Source organism: Dendrobates tinctorius, unplaced genomic scaffold (assembly GCF_039654945.1).
Source record: "Dendrobates tinctorius isolate UK_male_01 unplaced genomic scaffold, ASM3965494v1 ptg000004l, whole genome shotgun sequence".
In the NCBI taxonomy this organism is placed as follows: Eukaryota; Metazoa; Chordata; class Amphibia; order Anura; family Dendrobatidae; genus Dendrobates; species Dendrobates tinctorius.
This window is the reverse complement of record NW_027361672.1, coordinates 10,667,060-10,690,483: the sequence shown is the minus strand read 5'-3', so window position 1 is coordinate 10,690,483 and position 23,424 is coordinate 10,667,060. Positions and strand designations below refer to the sequence as shown.

The 23,424-nt window shown below is 47.2% G+C and overlaps 2 protein-coding genes across 3 annotated transcripts in view; one reads left to right on the top strand and one right to left on the bottom strand.

Moving 5' to 3' along the window:
- The window catches only part of GPLD1 (glycosylphosphatidylinositol specific phospholipase D1), a 128,585-nt gene that overhangs the window by 103,391 nt on the left and 1,770 nt on the right, over window positions 1-23,424 (top strand). The window lies entirely within an intron of this gene.
- Window positions 9,662-23,424, bottom strand: part of MRS2 (magnesium transporter MRS2) — a 39,523-nt gene continuing 25,760 nt past the window's right edge. Inside the window, exons 6-11 of the mRNA XM_073566129.1 lie at window positions 21,018-21,148; window positions 20,795-20,911; window positions 16,701-16,853; window positions 14,068-14,185; window positions 12,660-12,773; window positions 9,662-10,210 (exon numbers count right to left, since the gene is read on the bottom strand). Of these exons, the coding sequence (XP_073422230.1) occupies window positions 10,148-10,210; window positions 12,660-12,773; window positions 14,068-14,185; window positions 16,701-16,853; window positions 20,795-20,911; window positions 21,018-21,148 (696 nt within the window). The 3' untranslated portion in view covers window positions 9,662-10,147. The remainder of the gene's footprint in view (window positions 10,211-12,659; window positions 12,774-14,067; window positions 14,186-16,700; window positions 16,854-20,794; window positions 20,912-21,017; window positions 21,149-23,424) is intronic.

The window sequence follows — 23,424 nt, the reverse complement described above, 5'->3', positions numbered from 1 at the left end:
AGCAGCAGTTCAAAGCAGATTCTGAGGGAGCTTGAACTAGAGCAAAGCTGAAGAGAGCGAAGTGTTGTATGTGCTCATGGAATTTGTACACTTAAACCAAACTGAGCTTTATTCCTATTTATCAGCAGTCTGAACAAAATTAAGACTTTACTTCTGGTATATAGTTACTTTATTGTTCATGCTCACGTTCTTCATAAAAACTATGTTGTATACATTACATATAGCTCTTTTCCAAATGTAATATACAAATTGTATTAAAATCACAATTACATGTAAACTACTTAAAATATATTTACATGTGAAAGCATATAGTATAAATCCTTAACATGACCGCACAAACTCATGTAATTTACTGATACAAATCCCTGTATTCAAAGTAATAACTGCATACAGCTTTTAAAAGCCGTAAACAAAGTGGTGATAGCTAAAAGGGGTTGTCCACTATGTTTATATTGATGAGCTATCCACTGGATAGGTAGTCAATATCACGTTGTGAGGACACAACACGTGGCGCCCACACCGATCAGCTGTTCCCAGTGCGGCCTGTTGCTGGACGTGATCAGTTGAGCTGTACAGCATAGTTCCATTGACTGTATAGCGGCCACAGTTGTGTACTGCAGATCCACCCATATACATTTAAATGAATGGAAGTTGATCCGCAGTATTGCGCTGCAGCCACAATATAGTTCACGGAGATGTGTTAATCCGCTTTGCAACTGATAAGACCCGTCCGCCATCTGCACTAGGAACAGCTGATCGGTGGAGGTGATGGATGTTGTACTCGGAGCAATATAATATTGATGACCAAGCCTAATAAAGTATTGGACAACTCCTTTAACACTGATTACGTATTCGTAAGCTGGACATATACAGTGGCATCCATGGTTAAAATTACTGTTCTGCTATTGTTAACAGTTAAAGGGAACCTGTCAGCTGTTTTGGCCGCTACAAGATGCAGCCACCGCCTTTCAGGACTTATCTACAGCATTCCATAATGAAAAAACAGGATTTTTTGGTTGCTTACCATAAAATCTGTTTCTCGGAGCCTTCATTGGGTGACACAGACCATGGGTGTATGCTGCTGCCACTAGGAGGCTGACACTATGCACAAAAAAAGGTTAGCTCCTCCTCCGCAGTGTACACCCCACCGACCGGCAGGGAATTCCTCAGTTAGTGAGAAAGCAGTAGGAGAAGTAACAGAATAGATTAAAAACAGAACAACTCAACTGTAACCAATCAACCAAAGTACGAACAGGAGTTGTAGCACATGGGAGGGTGCTGTGTCCCCCAATGAAGGCTCCGAGAAACAGATTTTACGGTAAGCAACCCAAAAATCCTGTTTTCTCGTTCGCCTTATTGGGGGACACAGAGACGATGGGACGTCCCAAAGCAGTCCCTGGGGTGGGAAACAAACTTCCATCAGGCCAGTGGACTCACCACCGCTGCCTGCAGGATCCTTCTACCTAGGCTGGCGTCCGCCGAAGCGTAGGTGTGGACCTTGTAGAATTTCACAAACGTGTGAACCGAAGACCAGGTTGCAGCTTTGCAAAGCTGCAGCGCGGAGGCTCTGTGGCGTACCGCCCAGGAAGCACCCACTGCCCGGGTAGAGTGCGCTCTGATCCCCGGAGGGGCCACTCGATGCTTAACCCGGTAGGCCTCCAAAATTGCCGATCTGATCCAGCGAGCAATAGTAGCTTTGGAAGCCGGGTGACCTTTCCGCGCCCCATTTGGAAAGACGAAAAGAGAGTCTGTCTTTCGCAAGGAAGTCGTCCTAGACAGACTCTCATCGCCCTGACCAGATCCAGCTTGTTCAGGGACCGCTCCCGAGGGTGAGTTGGACTCGGACAGAAGGACGGCAGAACAATATCCTCATTGAGGTGAAAGGAGGACACCAACTTCTGAAGAAAAGAGGGCGGAGGCCGCAGAACTACCTTGTCCTGGTGAAGTACCAAGAAAGGAGAGCGGCAAGAAAGAGCCGCCAATTCTGACACGCGCCGGATAGAAGTGATGGCCACCAGCAAAGCTACCTTCCAAGAAAGGAGAGAAAGGGAAACATCCCTGAGAGGTTCAAAAGGAGAACCTTGCAGAACCTCGAGAACCAGATTAAGATCCCATGGATCCACGGGCGCTCGATACGGAGGAGCCGTGTGAGCCACGCCCTGAAGAAAGGTTTTGACCTGAGGGCGGGAGGCCAACGTCTTCTGAAACAAAATGGACAGCGCCGAAACTTGACCCTTGAAGGAACTGAGAGCAAGCCCCGCATCCAGCCCTGGCTGAAGAAACGCCAGAACGGAAGGGAGCGAAAAGCACATGGGCAAGATGTTATTGGCCTCACACCAAGTAAAATAGGCCTTCCAAGTATGGTAGTAAATTTTGGAAGATGATGGCTTCCTGGCTCGGATCATGGTATGAATTACTCGACCGGAGAATCCTGCTCGTCTCAAAACCTCGGTCTCAACAGCCACGCCGTTAAATTGAGCGGCCAAGAATTGGGGTGGCAAATCGGGCCTTGAGACAGCAGATCTGCCCTGTCTGGAAGCTTCCAGGGGGCGTCCGCGAGAAGGTTGACAATGTCCGCGAACCAAGACCTTCTGGGCCAATTCGGGGCGATGAGAATGACTGGAATTCCTTCTGCTTTGATCTTCAACAGCTTGGGAAGAAGAGGCAGGGTAGGAAACAGGTAGGGGAGCTCGAACTGCGACCAAGGAATGGCCAGAGCGTCGGCGCCCACTGCGAGAGGATCTCGAGCCCTGGATACAAACTGTGGGACTTTCCTGTTGAGGCGAGAAGCTAGCAGATCTACGTCCGGGGTTCCCCAACGACGGCATCGCTGAAGAAATACCTACGGATGTAGGGACCACTCTCCTGCCGCGAGACCCTCGCAGCTGAGAAAATCGGCGGCCCAGTTGTCTACGCCGGGAATGTGTACCGCGGAGATTGTCGGTACCGAAATCTCTGCCCACTGAAGGATCTTGGACACTTCTACCGTGTCCCTCCTTGGCGGTTGACATATGCCACCGCTGTGGCATTCTCTGTCTGAATCCGGACAGGCAGGCCCCTGAGGAGCCTCTCCCAGTGGACGAGAGCCAGATGGATCGCTCGTATCTCTAGGACGTTGATCGGCAGAGCAGATTCCTGAGTTGACCAACGACCCTGAACAGTGTGATGGCGGAACACTGCACCCCAGCCGAGGAGGCTGGCATCCGTTGTTACAATCTGCCAGTGAACGGGAAGAAAAGACCGCCCCAAGAGGATGAGAGGTGACGTCAACCACCAGTTGAGTGACCGCTTGATCTGGCATGAAAGACGAACAGGGCGATCCAGGGACAGAGCCGACCTGTTCCACCTCGACAAAATGGCGTGTTGGAGAGGTCTGGCGTGAAATTGGGCAAAGGGAACTGCCTCTATCGCCGCCACCTTCTTTCCCAGGACCCTCATGGTTGTTCGGAGGGACGGAAATCGTGTGGTCTGCAGCGATTGTACATTCTGCCGCAGGGAGAGAATCTTCTCTTGTGGGAGAAAGACCCTTGACCGACGAGTGTCGAACAGGAGGCCCAGAAACACAAGACGTTGAGTAGGAACCAGACAGGACTTTTTCCTGTTGACGATCCACCCGAAATTGGAAAGTGTGTCTAGGACGATCGTCAAACTTAGGCGTGCCTGTTGGAAAGAGGGAGCTTTGATAAGAATATCGTCGAGGAACGGAAAAAGAACGAGACCTCTGATCCTCAACAAGGCCATCAACGCAGCCATGATCTTCGTGAAGACTCTGGGAGCGGTGGCGAGACCGAAGGGCAGTGCGACGAACTGGTAATGTTCCTGGCGAACCGCAAAACGCAGGAACTTCTGATGTCCGTAGAATATGGGAACATGTAGATAGGCATCTTGGATGTCTATTGAACACATGAATTCCTGCTCCTCCATGGAAGCGATTACCGAACGAACCGACTCCATCCGGAAGTGGCGAAGACGGACTCTCTTGTTGAGCAGCTTGAGATCCAAGATGGGTCGGACCGCCCCGTCTTTTTTCGGCACGACAAATAGCTTTGAATAAAACCCTGTAAACAATCACCCCGGAACTGAGGAGAGAGTCGATGGCCGTACAGAACCCCGGGATCAAAGCTGGATATTTTGGAGGATGGGATTCGAAGAAACGATCCCGTGGAAGAGAGACGAACTCTATCTTGTATCCTGATGATACAACCTCTCTGACCCAAGCGTCCTCTACTGAGGCCAGCCAGACGTCCTTGAAGAACAGGAGTCGACCTCCCAATTGGAAGGGACCCTCGGGAGTCCGAGGATAGTCATGCTGATGTGGACCGTCCAGATCCGGATCTGGATGGCCTGCCCTGCGAAGAGTGGGAACGCCAGGAGGGAGTGGGTCTGAAGGAAACTTTCTTCCTATCTTGGCGTGCCTGCGGTTTTTGTTGGTTGGAGGAGGTCTCCGCCGTATTGAAACGGCGGTAAGCCCGAAAGGGTCAAAACTGACGCCGTAGTGGAGGTCTGCGAGGCTTGGACTGAGGCAGGAGAGAACTCGTGCCTCCGGTGGCGTCCTTAATAATCTGGTCCAATTGGGATCCAAAGAGGCGCCCTCCCTGAAAAGGCAGATTAGTAAGAGACTTTTTAGAAGACAGGTCCGCCTGCCAGGCCTTGAGCCAAATTGTACGTCGGATTGCCACAACTTTACTGGACGCCTGAACTGCGCAGGATGCGGCATCCAAAGAAGCAGAAAGCAGATAATCACCCGCATGGGAAATCTGATTGGCGAGATCGGCCAATCGATCTGGTTGTGCTTTCTCTAGGATGCCCTGACGAAGATCCTCTGCCCAAGTAGCTATGTCCTTTGCTGCCCAAAATGAAGCAAAAATTGGGCATACCGCCATCGAAGCCGCTTCGAAGGCAGACTTCGCTAGGGATTCTATAATCCTATCATTAGAATCCTTTAGAGACGCCACGCCTGAAAGCGGGAGAACCGTGTTAGTAGAAAGCCTGGACACAGGCGGGTCGACCGAGGGGGAGGCAGACCAGTTGTCCGTGAGCTCTTTAGCAAACGGGTACAGAACGCCGAGACGCTTTCCTCTTTGAAAGCGTCTGGTCGGATCTCTTCTTTCCCTGGTAAAAATCTTTCCAAACTCGGAATGTAAAGGGAATACCCTGGAGGGTGTTTCCTCCCGTCTGAACGAAACCTCCTGATCTGAGGATTTCGCAGGGGGGTCAGCAATGTCGAAGGTCTGATGGATCGCTGCAATGAGGTTCTGTACAGTAACCCTCATGTTCGCATCCTGGTCCGAATCCAGCTCTAAGATCCCCTCAAATGACCTGTCCGAGAGCGCTTCACCTGACTCGGGAGAGGAAGCCCGGGAGAGGACTATGTGGTGACATGGGGCGAGGAGAGGATTCCGGCTGGAGATCCTGCCTGGGTCTTTTGCGACTAACGCTGGCCGACTCAGATGGAACCTCTTGAGGCCTGCTGGACCCTGTAGAGGTGTCCAGGGGTAACTTATCCAGAACGGCTACTAGGGACTGAGACACCCTGGTGAGGTCTGCCACTGACTGTGATAGAGACGAGGCTCAGCCGGGCATGGGGGGTTCACTCTTGCCTGGGGCCCTAGATGGCTCCTGGGCGGCGTCAGGTTGAATAGGATTGCTACAATCCAGGCAGAGGGAAGTGGACTCACCTGAGGGAAGTCTGCGATTGCAAGAAGAGCATGCAAAGAACTTGACTAGAGTGCAGGGGGGAGCCGCAGGGCGGTTACGGTCAGATTTGGAGTTAGACATAGTGAAACCTGAGGTAGTGCCGGAAGGTTGGGGGACATGGTGCAGAGAAGAGTGTCAGCCTGCAGATGCAGAGCTACTCACGGTCCAGTGACCCCAGATACGACGGTATCCACCTCTCTGCAGATGCAGGACAGCCCGATATCCAGCTGACAGGCCCAGGGAGCGATATCCGGCTGACAGGGGCGTCCGGCTGTGCGGTTGCAAAGATGGCGACCGCCTGAGAGGAAACAGGGAAAAACTCGCTCCCAGGGGAAGGAGGGCGGAGCTAACCGTCTGCTGAATCCGGCACCGCCCCTGGCCAGGAACAGGCTGAGAAGGGCGGTGGGAGGGCCTGGAACGGGCGGGAAAGGAGCCCGCTTAGAAGAAAGGGGCGGGGGGCGTGGCCGCGACGCTAAGGTAGGCCCGACAGAAGCCGGGGCCTAAATTACTAGCGGCGGCCGCCTGTCAGCACGGGGGCGGCGCGGAGATGCCGCAATGTGAGCGCCTCCGCGAGAGGACCCTGGAATACCCGATCGGAGTGTCGGGGAGAAGAGGACGCTGAAGGGGCTGGCTGTAGGAGCAGGATGGGCGCAGGAGTTTGCAGCGCCACCGCATCCCTGCTCCAGGGAAGACGCTGCAAACGTGCCCTCGGGGAGGAATGCTGCAGGCCAAAGGGTCCCAATACTTACCCGTCCCGGGCCCGAATCCGCGAAGAAAGTACCTGTACATGAAGAGTCTGCTTCTCATCCAACCGACCGGCTCTAGTAGGCGAGTGGGTGGTAGACTGGCGACGAGGACCCTCTGGATCGCTGAACACATCTTCGTGTTGGCGTCCGCCTGGAAGGCTGGTGGTCCTGCTACGGAGAACTGTGAGGATACGGGGTGGCAGTACACGCCGTACTCACAGACTCCTTGTGGGAGTACAGATGTGACCATTCACACTGTATCCCTCCGGGAAAACCTGAAAAGGAACAACGCACATCGAGGTAGATATGGGTCTAATTAAAGACCCGTGTCCACCTCCTACTGACACTAAGCTAAAAAATTCCCTGCCGGTCGGTGGGGTGTAAACTGCGGAGGAGGAGCTAACCTTTTTTTGTGCATAGTGTCAGCCTCCTAGTGGCAGCAGCTTACACCCATGGTCTCTGTGTCCCCCAATACGGCGAACGAGAAATAACTTATTATATTCACCAGGGGGGGGGTCCAATGCAGTCCGGTCCGATGGGTGAAGAATTTTCGGAGGAAGGATGGATGAAAATCCCTCAAACAAGAATTAAAAGACTCTTGGCTGGCTACAAAAAGTGTACAAGCTATGATACTTTCAAAAGAGGGGGCTACTAAGCAACTAGCCATGCAGGGTGCCAAAACTTTTGCATCAGCCCATTTTCCTTTTTGTAATTTAAAAAATGTAAAAGACCATGGGTCCACAGACGTTTACATGCCACTGTACTCGGGATAGCTGTCTATCAAATGTACATTTCACTAGCCTCTCCCGACTCCCCCCCCCCCTACACAAGATAAATCTGTTCAGTTCAGCAGTCATACGTTTTCAATGAGAAGAAAGCTCCTGCAAGTCTCCTCTGGTGGCAGCCTATCTCCTATGAAAATAAAGGGATCAGAGATTATCTTTCAACTGCCGATCTGTCTCACCCCCAAAATCATGTCAGGGTAACGTTGGGAGGCCCCCATATACATCAGATAATCGGCTGCTCCCCAAAGAATCAATGGGATTGGCTGACGTTCACCTAATGTGGCCATGAAATGCGAAAATGTGTGCTAAGGTGGAATAGGCCTGTTGGAACCTGGACAATCAGCAGAATTGAGAACCTGCAGCTTTGAATGGACCTTTTTCTCTCCTCCACTTCAATTATGATGCAGAGATGCTCTAATCTACGATCAGTCCCTGGTTTTCAACTCGGCAAATGAGTCAGAACTGCAATACTACACCCACACAAACATGAACCTCACTGTACTGGGCAGAGTTTGGACCTCTACAGCCACTTCAGTGCTGAGCTGTGGCAGTCCCAATGGCCAGATCCCTAACTATAATACAATGATTGGCTGTGGTTGGATAAGACAGTCAATATCAAAAGCTGGAAATCCGCTTAAACCATTGTAATTTCAGATTACTCTAATTTTGGTAAGTACTAGCTGTCTGCAAGTTTAAAGGCCTCGTTACACGTATCAGGCTGTGTGCACACGCTGCGGATTTTGCTGCGGTTCCGCAGCGGTTTTGGCCGCTGCGGACCCGCAGCAGTTTTTGCTGCGGTGTACAGTAGCATGATTCCCTATGGGAATCAAAAACCGCAATGCAGACGGTGCGGAATTTTCCGCGCGGATTATCTGCGGTTTTCAATCCGCAGAAAGAATTGACATGTCAATTCTTTCTGCGGATTCCGCTGCGGTTTGCCATCTCCTCCATTGAGGAGATGAAAAACTGCAGGGCAAAACCGCAGAGCAAACCGCAGGTAAAACCGCAGGTCTTTTGACCTGCGGTTTCACCTGCGGATTTTACAAAATCCGCACGGATGAATCCGCACCTAATCCGCAGCGTGTGCACACAGCCTCAATGTCCCAGCGATCCCACCAACGATCCGACGTGGATGGGATCGCTGGGACATAGTGAAGTGATCGCTGGTGAGCTGTCACACAGACAGACCCACCAGCGATCAGGACCAGTGTGCACGCTGGTTTCCAAGGTAAACATCGGGTATCCAGAAGCCGCGGCTCTTAGATACCCGCTGTTTACATTTGAAACCAGCTCCAAGCGTCGTTGATCGTTGGTCTATCGCTGTCACACGCAGCGATGCGTGCTGGCCAGCGGGAGACCAACGATCAAAAAACGGCCCAGGACGTTCGAGCGCGATCAGCAATACCCGGCAGGGGGGCCGGTCGCTGATCAATGTCACACACAGTGATGTTGCTGGCGAGATCGCTGTGGCGTCACAAAATCAGTAATCTCGCTATGTGTGACGGGGCCTTTAGACTACAAATATCCACTGTGTCATATGGATAAGCTTAATGGCTTTCCCATAGAACTCCATGCTTTGAATAGGCAAAGAATCAGTGTGCCATCATAGAATGTTTTGTCAGATGCCACTTCTAATCTTAGAAGCGATATTTCTGATAAAACATGACAAAATTCTTAAAATCTGTAGAGACTCAAAAAAAAAAAAAAATGAAGGCTGTTAGATTTACTATGAGTGCTCTACTCTTGCATATTTTTTTTATAACACGGTAATGTTCTTTAACCCTTAAAGACAACCGGTCACCAAGTTTTTTGCAACCTCATCTGAGAAAAGCATGATGAAGGGGCAGACACCCCATTTTCAGCGATGTATCACTTACTGGGCTGCTTGCTGTAGTTTTGATAAAAATAAATTGCATCTGCTGCAGATCTACCAGTTCTCTGAATGCTGAGCGCTGTATAACCCAGCCCACACTACTGATTGGCAGCTTTCTAAGCAAACTGTGCATAGCCAGAAAGCGCAAATCAGTGCTGGCAGTTGGGTTATACAGAGCTCATTAATATGGAGAGCTACAAGACATTAGATTTATTAATCCTCTAGTGATAGTTTCCGGTTGATAAAACCAGCTACAACGCTGAGCTCTGTAGAACACGTTCACACCACTGATTGACAACTTTCCGTGTACACTGTACGGAGGCAGAAGCTGCATATCAGTGGCATAGTCAGGGTTGTCAATATGGAGACAAGTGATAAAATCCATTTTACCAGGAGTAGATTAATCAAAACCATAACAAGAAGCCCAGTAAGTGACATCGCTGGAATCAGGCTCTCTGCCCTTACATTATGCAGATCTCACATTAGGTGGTAAAAACCTGCTGAAATTCCCTTTAAGATTACAAGGAACAACAAAACAGTAAGGCACGAGGCATTAGATCCACAGATAATAGATATGGATAATATTTGTTTTTTCAGATTAACAGCAGCAAAGTACAGTACAGCAGGGAACATGAGATCAAGGAATAACATCCTCAAGGCACTGTGGTGAGGGACTAACCTTCAAAAATAAAAATCACATTAACCACTCACTGTACCTTAAAGTAGTATCAGTCTCCTGATCTGCTTCAATGCTAGACCAAGAAACCTGATGTTTCCATATTTTATTTTTACAAAAGTTGATAAGTTATAAAAAAAAAATTAAAATTAATGTAAGGTGCAAACGAAAATGTTCAGTGGACTGTATATCCTTTAGAGAAATGGCTTTGCTCGGTGACATATCTATGCCTTGTGGTGTCCCAGGCAGAGCTGCATAACATGTGTACAAACAACATCACTACCACATGAAATGTAACAGTCAGAAGTTCAGAGGCAGTCCAGTCCAGTCCAATGTGCACGGATGTCTGACCTGACCACAAAGGGGAAAATTATACTTTATGCCCATTTGTAGCACCTGCTCTTCCATTACAGGGGAATGCTCTCTTCCAGATCTTAAAAACAAGAAAAAAAAATTAATTTAAAAAACAAAACCTCACATTTCTGAAAATGAACATAAAAAGAAAACTACGTGATTTTCGTACTTAACCACATTCATCTATATTCTCATATTGTCTATTTGTCGCATGTATATACATTTCTCAACGTTGAAATTGCAACACCAAGAATTAGAAAAGCTGTGGAATCCTGGAAGTCACAAGCCTACTTGTGTCCAGCTTAGTATTAGTGATTTGGTCGTGAAACAAGTGTGGAAAAACTTTGGAGAAATTGCTTTAACAAGAAAACACCAGGCCACATCTTTCTCGTGAAATTGTAAGCATCCTGCATGACCTAAACGTGCTACCAAGGCCTGCAGTATCTCCGTATTTGTCTCCCGTAAAGCACACCTGGGATGGCCTTGGTCGGCAATTGCCAAGGGAGCTGCCAGCAATGGATCTTGATAATTTGTGGGCCCAAGTACAATCAAAAACATTCCTCAACCAGTAATAACCTTACTGATAGCATGCCAAAGCATATAAGTGCAAGGATTTCTGCATGTGGTGCTCATATACAGTACTAATACAATGAGATGTTTGGAAAATTTTGTTTCCATCATTTATATATCATTAGCAGATCTAACAGTCCCGTGATTGGCATAATTCCACAACTAATCCTGCTTGGTAATGCAATCTCAATGTTAAGGAGAACGTACAGTTAGGGCCAGAAATATTTGGAAATTGACAAGCCTTGACATTTTAGCCGTTTACCAAAACATTAAAGATATACTGTAGTTATATCAACACTATTGGGTTGAAGTGCAGACTCCGCTTTAATTTGAAGTAAAACATTCTTTGGACAGATTAAATCAAGATCAAGAGGAGAGGTTTGTAACGGCTCATGATCCCAAGCACACCACAACCTCTGTAAAACATGGTGGAGGTAGTGTGATGGCATGGCTTCTAATGGCACTGGGTCACTAGCGTTTACTGATGATGTGACTGAAGACAGAAGCAGCCGGATGATTTCTGAAGTGTACAGGGCGATACTTTCTGCTCAGATTCAACCAAATGCAGCAAGATTGATTGAACAGTGCTTTACAGTACAGATAGACAATGATGCAAAAGCAAAGAAGTGGAAAATTCTGCAATAAGCAAGTCAATCACCAGATCTCAACCCAATTGAGCATGCATTTCACATGCTTAAAGACAAAACTTGAGGCAGAAAGACCCACAAACAAGCGACAACTGAACCCAGCTGCAGTAAAGGCAGCAAAGCATCACAAAGAAGGAAACCCAGTGTGTAGTAACATCCATGGATCCCAGACTTCAGGCTGTCATTGCCTGCAAAGGATTCTCTACAAAGTATTAAACATGAACATTTAATTTATAGTAAAGTTGATTTCTCCAATTACTTCTGAGCCCCTAAAATGGGATGACTTCGTAGAAAAATTGTTGCAATTCCTAAACATTTCACAGGATATTTTTGTTCAACAGCTTTAATTCAAACGGAAAGTCTACAATTCAATTGCATTTCGGCTCATATTCAAAACAACAGACATAGGAAAAGGGGCATGAAAACACTAATAACATTCCTCTCATGATACGGTAGTCTAGTGGACCTACAAATACAGCAGAGGTCCCCTTAAATCTCAAGTTACATAGGGGTAATTGGTTACCCGAATCAATGGATTATGGACTCAATAGGCTCCCTTATGTATTTTTTTCTACCTATATATTGTGATTTACCAACTAGTTGTATCATGAGAGACAGGTATGTATATAGCACAGACAGAGGTCTGCTGCAATCTAAATCCAGGACAGGTTGCTGGGTCTTGTTGTTCCACAAACCTGTATATCTGAATAGGGCTGGATTTAAGGGTTAACCAGAAAGTGATGGGTGGGGCTGGTTATCCACATACCTCCCAGGGGGTGTGTTCCTGTGATGTCAGAAAGATCCTATATGCTTCCTGGTTGCACCACATGGAAAGAGGACAAAAGGCCATGTGTGAGTCTGGAGCTGGCCGAAGCCCTGAGAGTCCAAGGAGCTAATGAGAGTCTGGACTAGTGACAGGACCAATATAAAGCCAGTCTGTGAAGCCTGAAAAGCTGTTAAGCAGGTAACCCAGAGAATGGGGAATTGTGTGCACTGACAGGTGTCAGTTATTGAACTGTGCGGACATAACCGCAGTTGAAATGGTCCAATAGGTCAGAGACGTTCCTGCCAAGTGTGTAGAAGTATCTGCTAAAGAGAATGGACTGTATGTCGGTTATGTGATGTTTGCATGGCCTACCGTGGTTTATGGTGGTATAATAAACCAGAAATGGACTTATGTAAATGAAGAAACGGTTGTGGTTCAAATATCACTGCCAAGTGAGTGTACTCCAACCTGCTTAGTGATCGCTACGTCACAATATGAAATGAGAGGTTTTAGAGAGATGCTACAGTAAAATGTACTGTACATACTGAAGGTGGCTTCGATGGTTCCAGATGTCTTCCAAGAAAGGAGAGCAAGCGTCGCCAGATCAGGCCACTACCTAGGAACATAACTCCAGTAACGAACCAAAAAACTTGGGGATCCTAAGATAAGGGAGAAAAAAAAAAACTATGAGATGTAAAGTCAGATTCAATAGGAAACTCCTTTTACAGCCATCTACAAATACACTAAAAGGGATTGTCCAATTTTTTTTTTTTTTTTTTTTTAAAGCTGGAAATGCTGTAATATAGCAACTTCATCCCCCCATTCCAAAAAATAACTATCCCATATAAACCTCCACAGCACCACTGTCCCGTCTGTCATGACGGGTCCATGCTAACCTTTCTACAGCTAATCATGGGCCATGAACTATTACATCCACTGCAAACAATCACTGGCCAAGGCAGTAATGAGGACAGACTGAATTTCCTACCTTTCTAAAAAGATTTTTATATTCTTGACCACCGTCTCGGGCTAGGTCTACATGGCAACAAGCGTCACATTGAGACTTTCCGTCTCATGATGTCCTATGGTGTTGCACAGAGACCTGCGACACGGTTGCAATTTCTCAGACGTGTTGGACGGTCGCTGGTTGCATGTTGCACATGACTCACTTGTCAAAGACTTTATTGCATTTATTGCAAGTCACATGCGACTGCAACTTGCTTGCAACTTATCTGCGACATGGCCATTTTTTTTCCCACATCAAAAATCACTGCTCCAAAATGCAGCAAGTTGCACATTTTTTGGGAGAATTGCTGCTGTGCAACATGTAGATGTGTTATCAGAGCCTCCGTGTGAATCCTAAAGTTACACAACATAATGGTCTATGGCGTGTATGTACTACGGTTTACCTTAATATCCAGATGTTGATGTAGCAGGGACAAAATTACATGTTTTGCACTCTACATCTACTGATTTAAAAGGAAATAAGATCAACCCTCCTAAGACATTTACATGGTATGTAGGTCATAGGAAGGTGAATAAAAGGATATCTTAATATCTGCGATCCAATGTCTTATTCCAGAGAAATCCACGTTTTTCCAATATAACAATGATCAATTCCAGGCTATGGGGATGACGTTAACAAAGATCTCTCTGCCACCAGAGCTAATTTTTAATAAATGGGGAGTTACCAGAGTGAGACAAGTAACTAACAGGAAAAATGAAATTTGTCTTTCGGTAAACATTTTTTGCAGCTCCGAGCGCTGGTGTATTGCAGCAATATTATCCTGTCTGCCGGTGAGATAGAAGCTGAAAGGAACCTGCAGATATGTCAGGTATAATCACACACAGCTCTGCAGGGAGGTCAGGAGAGCGGTCATTACACAATACAAATCGCTATCTAGGTGCTGGATAAATATCTACAGTTATTCCTTAAATCAGAAAAAAACAAACCTCTTCAAAAGTCGATTCCAAGTTCATGCCAAAAGCCACTCCAATTAGACCAAACAGAGAAAGGGAAAAGGTTCCCATGGTCAGCTGCAAATTCAGTCTCATCATCACATTCCGATGGCTGAAAGACAAAATGTGGACAAATCTCTAGTTTGCAGTGCTTTCCACCAGGAGCAGCTTTAAAGTAGAGTCATGTACTTACTTTCTTTTCTCCCTTCAGGCATTTTTGCAAACCTAAGGGTGCCATCACACTAAACGACGCACCAGCGATCTCGACAACGATACGACCTTGTCAGGATCGCTGGTGCCTCGCTACATGATCGCTGGTGAGCTCTCAAACAGGCAGACTCACCAATGATCAGGACCAGCGAGGACGCTGATATCCAAGGTAAATATCGGGTAACTAAGCGTGTGCGTCACTTAAGTTACCCGCTGTGTACCTTGGATACCAGCTCCCAGCGCGAGCACGCAGGTATCCAAGGTACACAGCGGGTAACTAAGTGACACGGGTGCTTAGTTACTCGATATTTACCTTGGATACCAGCTCCCAGCATCTGCTTACAGCTCTGTGAGCTCGCTGATCGTTGGTCTCCCGCTGCCACACGCAGCGATGCGTGCTGGCCAGCAGGAGACCAATGATCAAAAAATGGCCCAGGACACTCCTGCACGATCAGCGATAACCAGCGGGGGGCCGGTCGCTGATGCATGTCCCACACAGCGAGATCGGTGTTGCGTCACAAAATCAGCGATCTCGCTAGCGATTTCGCTGTGTGTGACGGGCCTTAAAGCATTTGAAAGACAGAACATATGAACAAAAGTTGTTTTCCATAGAAATGAATAGGAAGATTCTTTTGAGAGTTCTGTAATAGTTTTTCAGAACAGAAAAAAAAGTAAAAGCATAGGGGCATTTACCACAGAAAACTGGCGCAAAAGCTTTGAAAAGTTGCAAAAAAAATTTTTGTTTTCACACCAATTTCAATCAGCTCAGTCAAAATGGGGAAAGACTGGGGAATGGCCTCACTCACCCGTTTAATAAATACTGGCGTTTTGTACGCCAGGAATGCTACTCCAGACTAGATTAATATTTATGACGTGGCTTAGTTACCCGCTGTTTACCTTGGATACCAGCTCCCAGCACGAGCACGCTGGTATCCAGGGTACACAGCGGGTAACTAAGCGACACGCGCGCTTGTTACCTGCGTCGTTGCTGGTCCTGATCACTGGTGAGAGCTGCCTGTTTGACAGCTCACCAGCGATCATGTAGCAACACCAGCGATCCTGACCAGGTCATATCGTTGTCGGGATCGCTGGTGCGTCGCTTAGGCTGGTTTCACATTAGCGCTTTTTAAGCGCACGCACGGCCGGGGGTATCTCCGCCCCCGAGCCGGCTCTCTGCCCGGCGTGCCCGCCCCTTGCTTGTAGCGCCGCCTCCTAGCGCACAGCGGCCCCTGCGATCGGCGCACCCTATCATTAGCATAGGGTGCGCAGATCGTGCGCAGGCCGTGCGCTAGTTGCGCTTTGACCTGCGCTGCGCACCTTTGACGGTGCGCCGTGCGCGCCAAAATCAAACTTTTCGGATTTTGGCACGCACGGCGCACCGTCAAAAGTGCGCAGCGCAGGTCAGAGCGCAACTAGCGCACGGCCTGCGCACGATCTGCGCACCCTATGCTAAAGATAGGGTGCGCCGATCGCAGGGGCCGCTGTGCGCTAGGAGGCGGCGCTACAAGCAAGGGGCGGGCACGCCGGGCAGAGAGCCGGCTCGGGGGCGGAGCTACCCCCGGCCGTGCGTGCGCTTAAAAAGCGCTAATGTGAAACCAGCCTTAGTGTGACGGGGGCTTAAGACAGACTTCTCTTCACTGGAACTAAGGGGGCTAGACAAGCTCCTGAAAAACAACCCCATAGCATTATCACTCCATCACCACACTTCACAGTTGAACAATGCAGTCCGACAGGTAATTCAGCTATTCGCCAAGCCCAGACTCGTACATCAAACTGGCAGATAAATAGTCATAATTTGTTACACCACAGAACACATTTCCACTGCTCCAGCTATCAGTGGTGGGGGGCTTTACAGTACTCCATCTGACGCTTGGCATTGTGCTTGTTCATATAAAGCTGGCATGCATCGGCTCTGTCATGGAAACCCATTATTCTCATGCATTCCCAGTGCAATTTTTGTGCTGATGTTGACTGAGCATTGGGGAATTATGCACCTCAGCTCTATGTCACTCCATATCTTGGGTCACTTCTTGGTCAAGTTGTTGTGGTTCCTAAATGCTTCCACTTTTCAATAATACCCACTCACAATTAACTGTGGAATATATAGGAGGGAAGAAATTTCAGAAGAAATTTCACTAATCTGTTACATCTTATAACACTGGAATGTAGTGAGCTCTATAGAATGACCCATCGTCCAGCAGGTATCAGTAAAGGCAGACCGCATGGCTAGGTGATGTATTTGTACACCAGTGCAATAGGACTGAATGAAAACCTGAATTCAATCATTACGTGGTGTGTTCCAATACTTTTGACCACATGTTATAGGAAAAATACACAAAAAAAAACAAAAACTATATTATATAAATGCATACTTACTCACACATATCACATACAAGATAATAGACATATAGACTGACCTGTCTAAGTTAATAAAAATCACACTTTCGGAGTCATCAATTAGCACACGCAATTCCCTGGCAACATTTGCCAGATCTTCTGCTTGTCTGTAATAATTCTCAAGAAGCAGCTCCATTTCTTCTGTGTGATCTATGCGAGATGTGCCCTCTGCACTGCAAACAACATTACATATTAGTAGCACACCCTAAACCCACTCCATGCATTCCCACATTATTCCTTCTAAAGATGCTCTTTAAGGCCGGGTTCTCACTGCGCTATGGCAGTCCGTTTAACGGACTCCATTACACCATGGTATAACGCAGTCCGTTAACGCTGCCATACACCACCATTATGTGGCGCATCGTGACGTATGCTGTAAAGCGGCACCCGTTCGCGATGTGCCGTTAAGCACCGACGGAGCCTCGGCCTGCAGCGTCTGAGGCTCCGTCACCGCTAGCGCTGATGAATCATTAGCGCAGTATAGCATAACGCATATCGTGTTATGCTATAGCGTTAACGTAGCCCATCAACGCTATGCGTTGATAGGGCTGGTTAACGCTATGTGAACCTGGCCTAATTTAAACCAGCTACTTTTAGCATTATGAGTTAAAGTACCTATCAATTAAATTAGCAACTACCTGCCGGTTAGTTCGTAGGCTCGGAGAAAAAGAAAAATAGATTAAATGTGTATGTAATCCTTTATTTCACGTTATCCATAAATTCATTAAAAAAAATCCATTTAAAAGTGGCGCTGGTAGCGCCTGCGCATTAGCAGCTATCGGCGATCCACCTCTGGCACCTGCCTGCAGGAGGGGGATTTTTGTTTTTTTATAATAATTTTATTTCTATAGCGCCAACATATTCCACAGCACTTTACATTATAGAGGGGACTTGGACAGACAACAGACATTACAGCATAACAAACACAGATACCAAGAGGAGTGAGGGCTCTGCTCGCAAGCTTACAATCTATGTGAAAAATGGGAGACACGAAAGGTGGGTGGTAACAATTGCTTTCATTGTTCGGACCAGCCAAAATACACATATATTCATTAAGTAAACTAGGGGGAAGGTCACTGAGGGAACAGTATGCAAAACACAAGCCGCGGAGACACCATAACATGTTTCTCAACGCAAGCAATGACTAGCCAGGTCTTTCCCCGGGAAGGAACAACCACGGGAAGGGCAGTCTCCAATGAAGGAAACCACCTATGCCAAAACATGGTATCCATCCACAGACAGCTGTTTTGGGGTATTGCCCCTCAACAATGTGGAGTAGGAAACTGGCTAGTACCGTGTTTCCCCGAAAGTAAGACCCTGTCTTACATTAATTTTACCCCAAAAAGTCCCACCCTGTCTTACTTTCGGGGGAGGTCTTACATTAGCCGAAAAAAAATGACAATTTCTTTTTAACCAATAAACTAACATTTATTAACATGCTGTTATACCCCATAACAGTGCCGTATCCCACTGCACACAGCCCCACACCCCATAACAGTGCCGTATCCCACTGCACACAGCCCCACACCCCATAACAGTGCCGTATCCCACTGCACACAGCCCCACACCCCATAACAGTGCCGTATCCCACTGCACACAGCCCCACACCCCATAACAGTGCCGTATCCCACTGCACACAGCCCCATACCCTATACAGTACATGTTTCCCTACTTGGTTTTTAAATGCTGGACGTTTTCCTCTGCGGTGCGGCTGTGGGTGCGGAAGGCCTGTGCTGCAGGGAACGCTGTGCCAATCAGCAGGGAAACAGCGGTGACGTGGGGCTGGGGCGGCCAATTACAGCCCAAGCTGCTGGACCAATCAGTGCTCGAGCCGGGGGCCGGCGGTGACGTGGGGAACAGGGGCGGCCAATGAGCTGTTGAGCTGGGCGGATTGCGGGGTTAACACGGCGAGTTAACCCCATGAGCGCTGGACCCGCCCAGCTGCACCTGAGGACACCTCTGGAGCCTGGGGACCCAATGGGGGAGAGCGGCGGCCCAAAGGTAAGGGCCTTACATTTCACAGCGGCCCCCAACCCTGCCTTACATTCGGGGGAGGCCTTACATTGAAGGACCCCCCCGTAATCCCCACCCTGTCTTACTTTCGGGGGGGTCCTACTTTCGGGGAAACAGGGTAGGAGCAATGCCTAGTAGAAGACTGTGAAAAATGAGGATGAATGTACTCATGGAGATCAACATCCAACACTGCGGAGACACCATCACGTTTCTCAACGCAGTGGTTCTAGAGCAATGCCCCCATCCCTTATGGGAAATATGTAAAAATATGCAAAACACAAGCCGCGGAGACACCATCAAGTTTCTCAACGCAAGCAATGACTAGCCAGGTCTTTCCTCGGGAAGGAACAACCACGGGAAAGGCAGTCTCCAATGAAGGAAACCACCTATGCCAAAACATGGTATCCATCCACAGACAGCTGTTTTGGGCTATTGCCCCTCATCAGTGTGGAGTAGGAAACTGGCCAGTAGAAGCAATGCCTAGTAGAAGACTGTGAAAAATGAGGATGAATGTGATGGTGTCTCCACGGCTTGTGTTTTGCATATTTTTACATATTTCCCATAAGGGATGGGGGCATTGCTCTAGAATCACTGCGTTGAGAAACATGTGATGGTGTCTCCGCAGTGTTGGATGTTGATCTCCATGAGTTCATTCATCCTCATTTTTCACAGTCTTCTACTAGGCATTGCTCCTACTAGCCAGTTTCCTACTCCACACTGATGAGGGGCAATACCCCGAAACGGCTGTCTATGGATGGATACCATGTTTTGGCATAGGTGGTTTACTTCATTGAAGACTGCCCTTCCCGTGGTTGTTCCTTCCCGGGGAAAGACCTGGCTAGTCATTGCTTGCGTTGAGAAACATGTGATGGTGTCTCCGCGGCTTGTGTTTTGCATATTTTTACATATTTCCCATAAGGGATGGGGGCATTGCTCTAGAATCACTGCGTTGAGAAACATGTGATGGTGTCTCCGCAGTGTTGGATTTTGATCTCGATGAGTTCATTCATCCTCATTTTTCACTGAGGGAACAGTGACCTGTCAGATGCCATACTGAAGAATACCTAATCAGAGCACCACATGAAGCCCCGCACAGTCTACCCTGGAGCATGAGCATATCATTAACTCAACACTGAAAATAAAGATTACACAACAACCACAAGATGGATTTCATCACCCAGGTATAATTGCAATCAGTATAACAGCACTGACCTGACACTGTCTGTAGGTTACTGAGCACAATCCTGACAGGTTCCCTTTACTCCTAGATTGCACTGTTAACATGTGCAGCAGATCTGTTGTGGTTGTGGCTCCGAGAACCAACAGATTGCTTGAAAAGCCACTCTGCAGGACACTGTTCAGGAGGCTGAAGTGCATCCACACACGCGGTTTATGGGCTCAATAAAAAGTTTGGGCCCATACTCTAACATGATTTCTAAGATGACCTGATCAGCAACACACTGTTTTTTTTTTAGCGTTATGGTAAATGAGAGTACATTGTGATTTACTCTAGTTACTAGAAAGGCAAGTGTTGTCCTATATATTGGAGTGGTCTCAGCAGTCATATGTAAATCATATGCCATAGTGGGAAAAGCTCTACAGCAGCCAAAATACTCAGGAATTATTTATTACTACATACTGGTTACCTAGCGTATTGAAATGAACTATATTGTATCCTAATGTGTATTATGTTATACAAATAATTGCAACTTTTTTTATTTTAAATAAATGGAGCTCAGGCAGCACTGGGTATAAATTCTGACAGCTTTATGGCAGCCCATGGGTTACATACATTTTTAGCATTGGCCCATGACTGTTGAAAGATGCACCAAATTAAAGAGGCACACCTCTTAATGAATATGGTGCATCTTATGGCAACATTCACTTTGTCAAGACTGTTTTACAAAATGCTAGTCTTAATGAACTGGGCCTTTTGTAGTAGTACAGAAGGCACCAATATGAGCGGTCAAAAAATCTCAAAAGTTTAAAAGACGTATAATCGAAATCATGAGTCAAAAGGTTGTACTGCTTTTCATGGTGACCCATACAGCACTAAATAAACAATCTCTCCCTATAAGCATTTTATTAGGATAATACATACAGCGCTTGAGGCTCAGACAGCTTGGTCAAGCACAGCTCTTCTATAAGCTCATCTTCATCCAGAATTTCCAGAATTGCTTCTTTAAAAACTTTTATATCGGTTTCCAGTTCAGAAAGACTGTAAAATAGGTAACAGACCAGTAAAACCCTTGAATATTCTGCCTCCTCCAGTCCAATGCAGAAGGCAATTTGTCTACTCCTCCCCCAATATAAAATAAACTCACGTTTTCCCATTTTGCAAAAGGATATGCAGTTTACTTCTATCTACAGATAAAAGCTTGGGGTCCACCAAAGATTCCAAAGTTTCTAGAATTCGAGGTTGTAAGAAATGAAGTCTTCCTTGTAGAGTGCTAATCTGGAGAGGAAAAAAAAGTGTTTTTAAAATTATCCATTATATAATACATGTTTTTCCACTTAAAGGGTGTCAGTTACGCCCAACACTTTGACACTTTTCACTCCCTCCTCAGGCCAAAAGCACAAGCCCCTATCACAGACATTTGTGCTGATGACCTGGCCTCCCACTTTACAGAAAAAATAGATAATATCCGTCAAGAAATCTGCTCCCAACCACCAAGTGCTGTGACTCCCATCCCTTCCTACATCTCCCCTGGCTCACTCTCCACATTTGATCCCATCACAGAAGAAGTAGTCTCCAGACTCCTCTCTTCTTCTCGTCCGACTACATGCACTACCGACCCCATTCCCTCACATCTCCTCCAGTCTCTCTCTCCAGTCGTCACAACCCACCTAACTACAATCTTTAATCTCTCCCTCTCCTCTGGCATTTTCCCATCCTCCTTCAAACACGCCATCGTTACTCCATTACTAAAGAAACCTGCTCTCAGCCCATCCTGCACAAACAACTACAGACCAGTCTCCAATCTCCCCTTCATCTCTAAACTTTTGGAACGCCTAGTTTACTCCCGCCTTACCCGTTACCTCTCCATTCACTCCCTTCTAGACCCTTCACAGTCCGGCTTCCGCCCCCTACATTCGACTGAAACTGCACTCATCAAAGTGACCAATGACCTTCTGACAGCAAAACGTAACGGTGACCACTCTCTGCTCATTCTTCTTGACCTATCTGCAGCTTTCGATACTGTTGACCACCATCTCCTACTCTCTAGGCTCCAGTCACTAGGCATTAAGGACACTGCACTCTCCTGGTTCTCTTCCTATCTCTCTGACCGCTCCTTCAGTGTTTTGTTCTCTGGCTCCACGTCATCTCCTCTTCCTCTTGCTGTCGGGGTACCTCAGGGCTCAGTCCTTGGCCCCCTTCTTTTCTCTCTATACACAGCCCCAATTGGACAGACCATCAGCAGATTTGGCTTTCAGTACCATCTTTATGCTGATGACACACAACTATACACGTCTTCCCCCGACCTTACCCCCGCTGTACTACAGAACGCCCGTGACTGTCTGTCCGCAGTCTCCAATATCATGTCCGCTCTCTATCTGAAACTCAACCTCTCCAAAACTGAACTTCTTCTGCTCCCACCGTCTACTAACCTCCCTAAATCTGACATTTCCCTCTCCGTGGGTGGTACCACAATAACACCCCGGCAGCAGGTGCGCTGTCTGGGTGTTATGTTTGACACCAATCTCTCCTTCACATCCCATATACAATCCCTTGCCCGCTCTTGCCGCTTACACCTAAAGAACATCTCTAGAATCCGCCCTTTTCTCACTATGGAAACAAAAACCCTCACTGTTGCATTGATCCACTCTCGCCTGGATTACTGCAACGCTCTATTAATTGGCCTCCCCGTCACTCGACTATCCCCTCTCCAGTCCATACTTAATGCAGCGGCCAGGATCGTCCATCTGGGTAATCGGTACTCGGACGCGTCCGCTCTTCGCCAGTCCTTACATTGGCTGCCCATTCATTATAGGATCCAATTCAAAGTACTTGTTCTCACCCACAAAGCTCTCCACAGTGCGGCACCCCCTTACATCTCTTCTCTCATTTCTGTCTATCGGCCTGCGCTCTGCAAACGACTTTCGACTAACCTCTGCACTAATCCGTACCTCCCACTCCCGACTCCAAGATTTCTCCCGTGCTGCTCCTATCCTCTGGAATGCTCTACCCCAAGAAATCAGGACTATCCACAATTTGCATAGTTTTAGGCGCTCCCTCAAAACACACCTGTTCAGAGCGGCCTATCACATTCACTAATCAAAGTCATTCTCTGTGTAAGTGTGCGTGTGTAGCCCATTCACTATCTCCATCCATCCTTCACTCCCGCAAGATGGCTGGACCTTCATTGTAAATACACCATTGTAAATACACACCTGTACTCTGTATCTCCCTCACCTCATTGTAGATTGTAAGCTCTCACGAGCAGGGTCGTCTTATTTCGTCTTATTTTGCTTTAATTATTGTATTGTTAGCGTTGTTACTTATGACTTGTGTTTTGAAACTGTTAAACTGTAAAGCGCTGCGGAATATGTTGGCGCTATGTAAATAAAGATTATTATTATTATTAAAATGCATTTTAAATGGGCTACAGAGTGTTGTAGAGGACTTAGGCCACATAACCACCATACTAGCACTGTACCTGTTATTGGTACAGTGCCTGAGAAAATATTTCATTCATTATGCTTTTCTTATACAGCACTATCATATTCTGC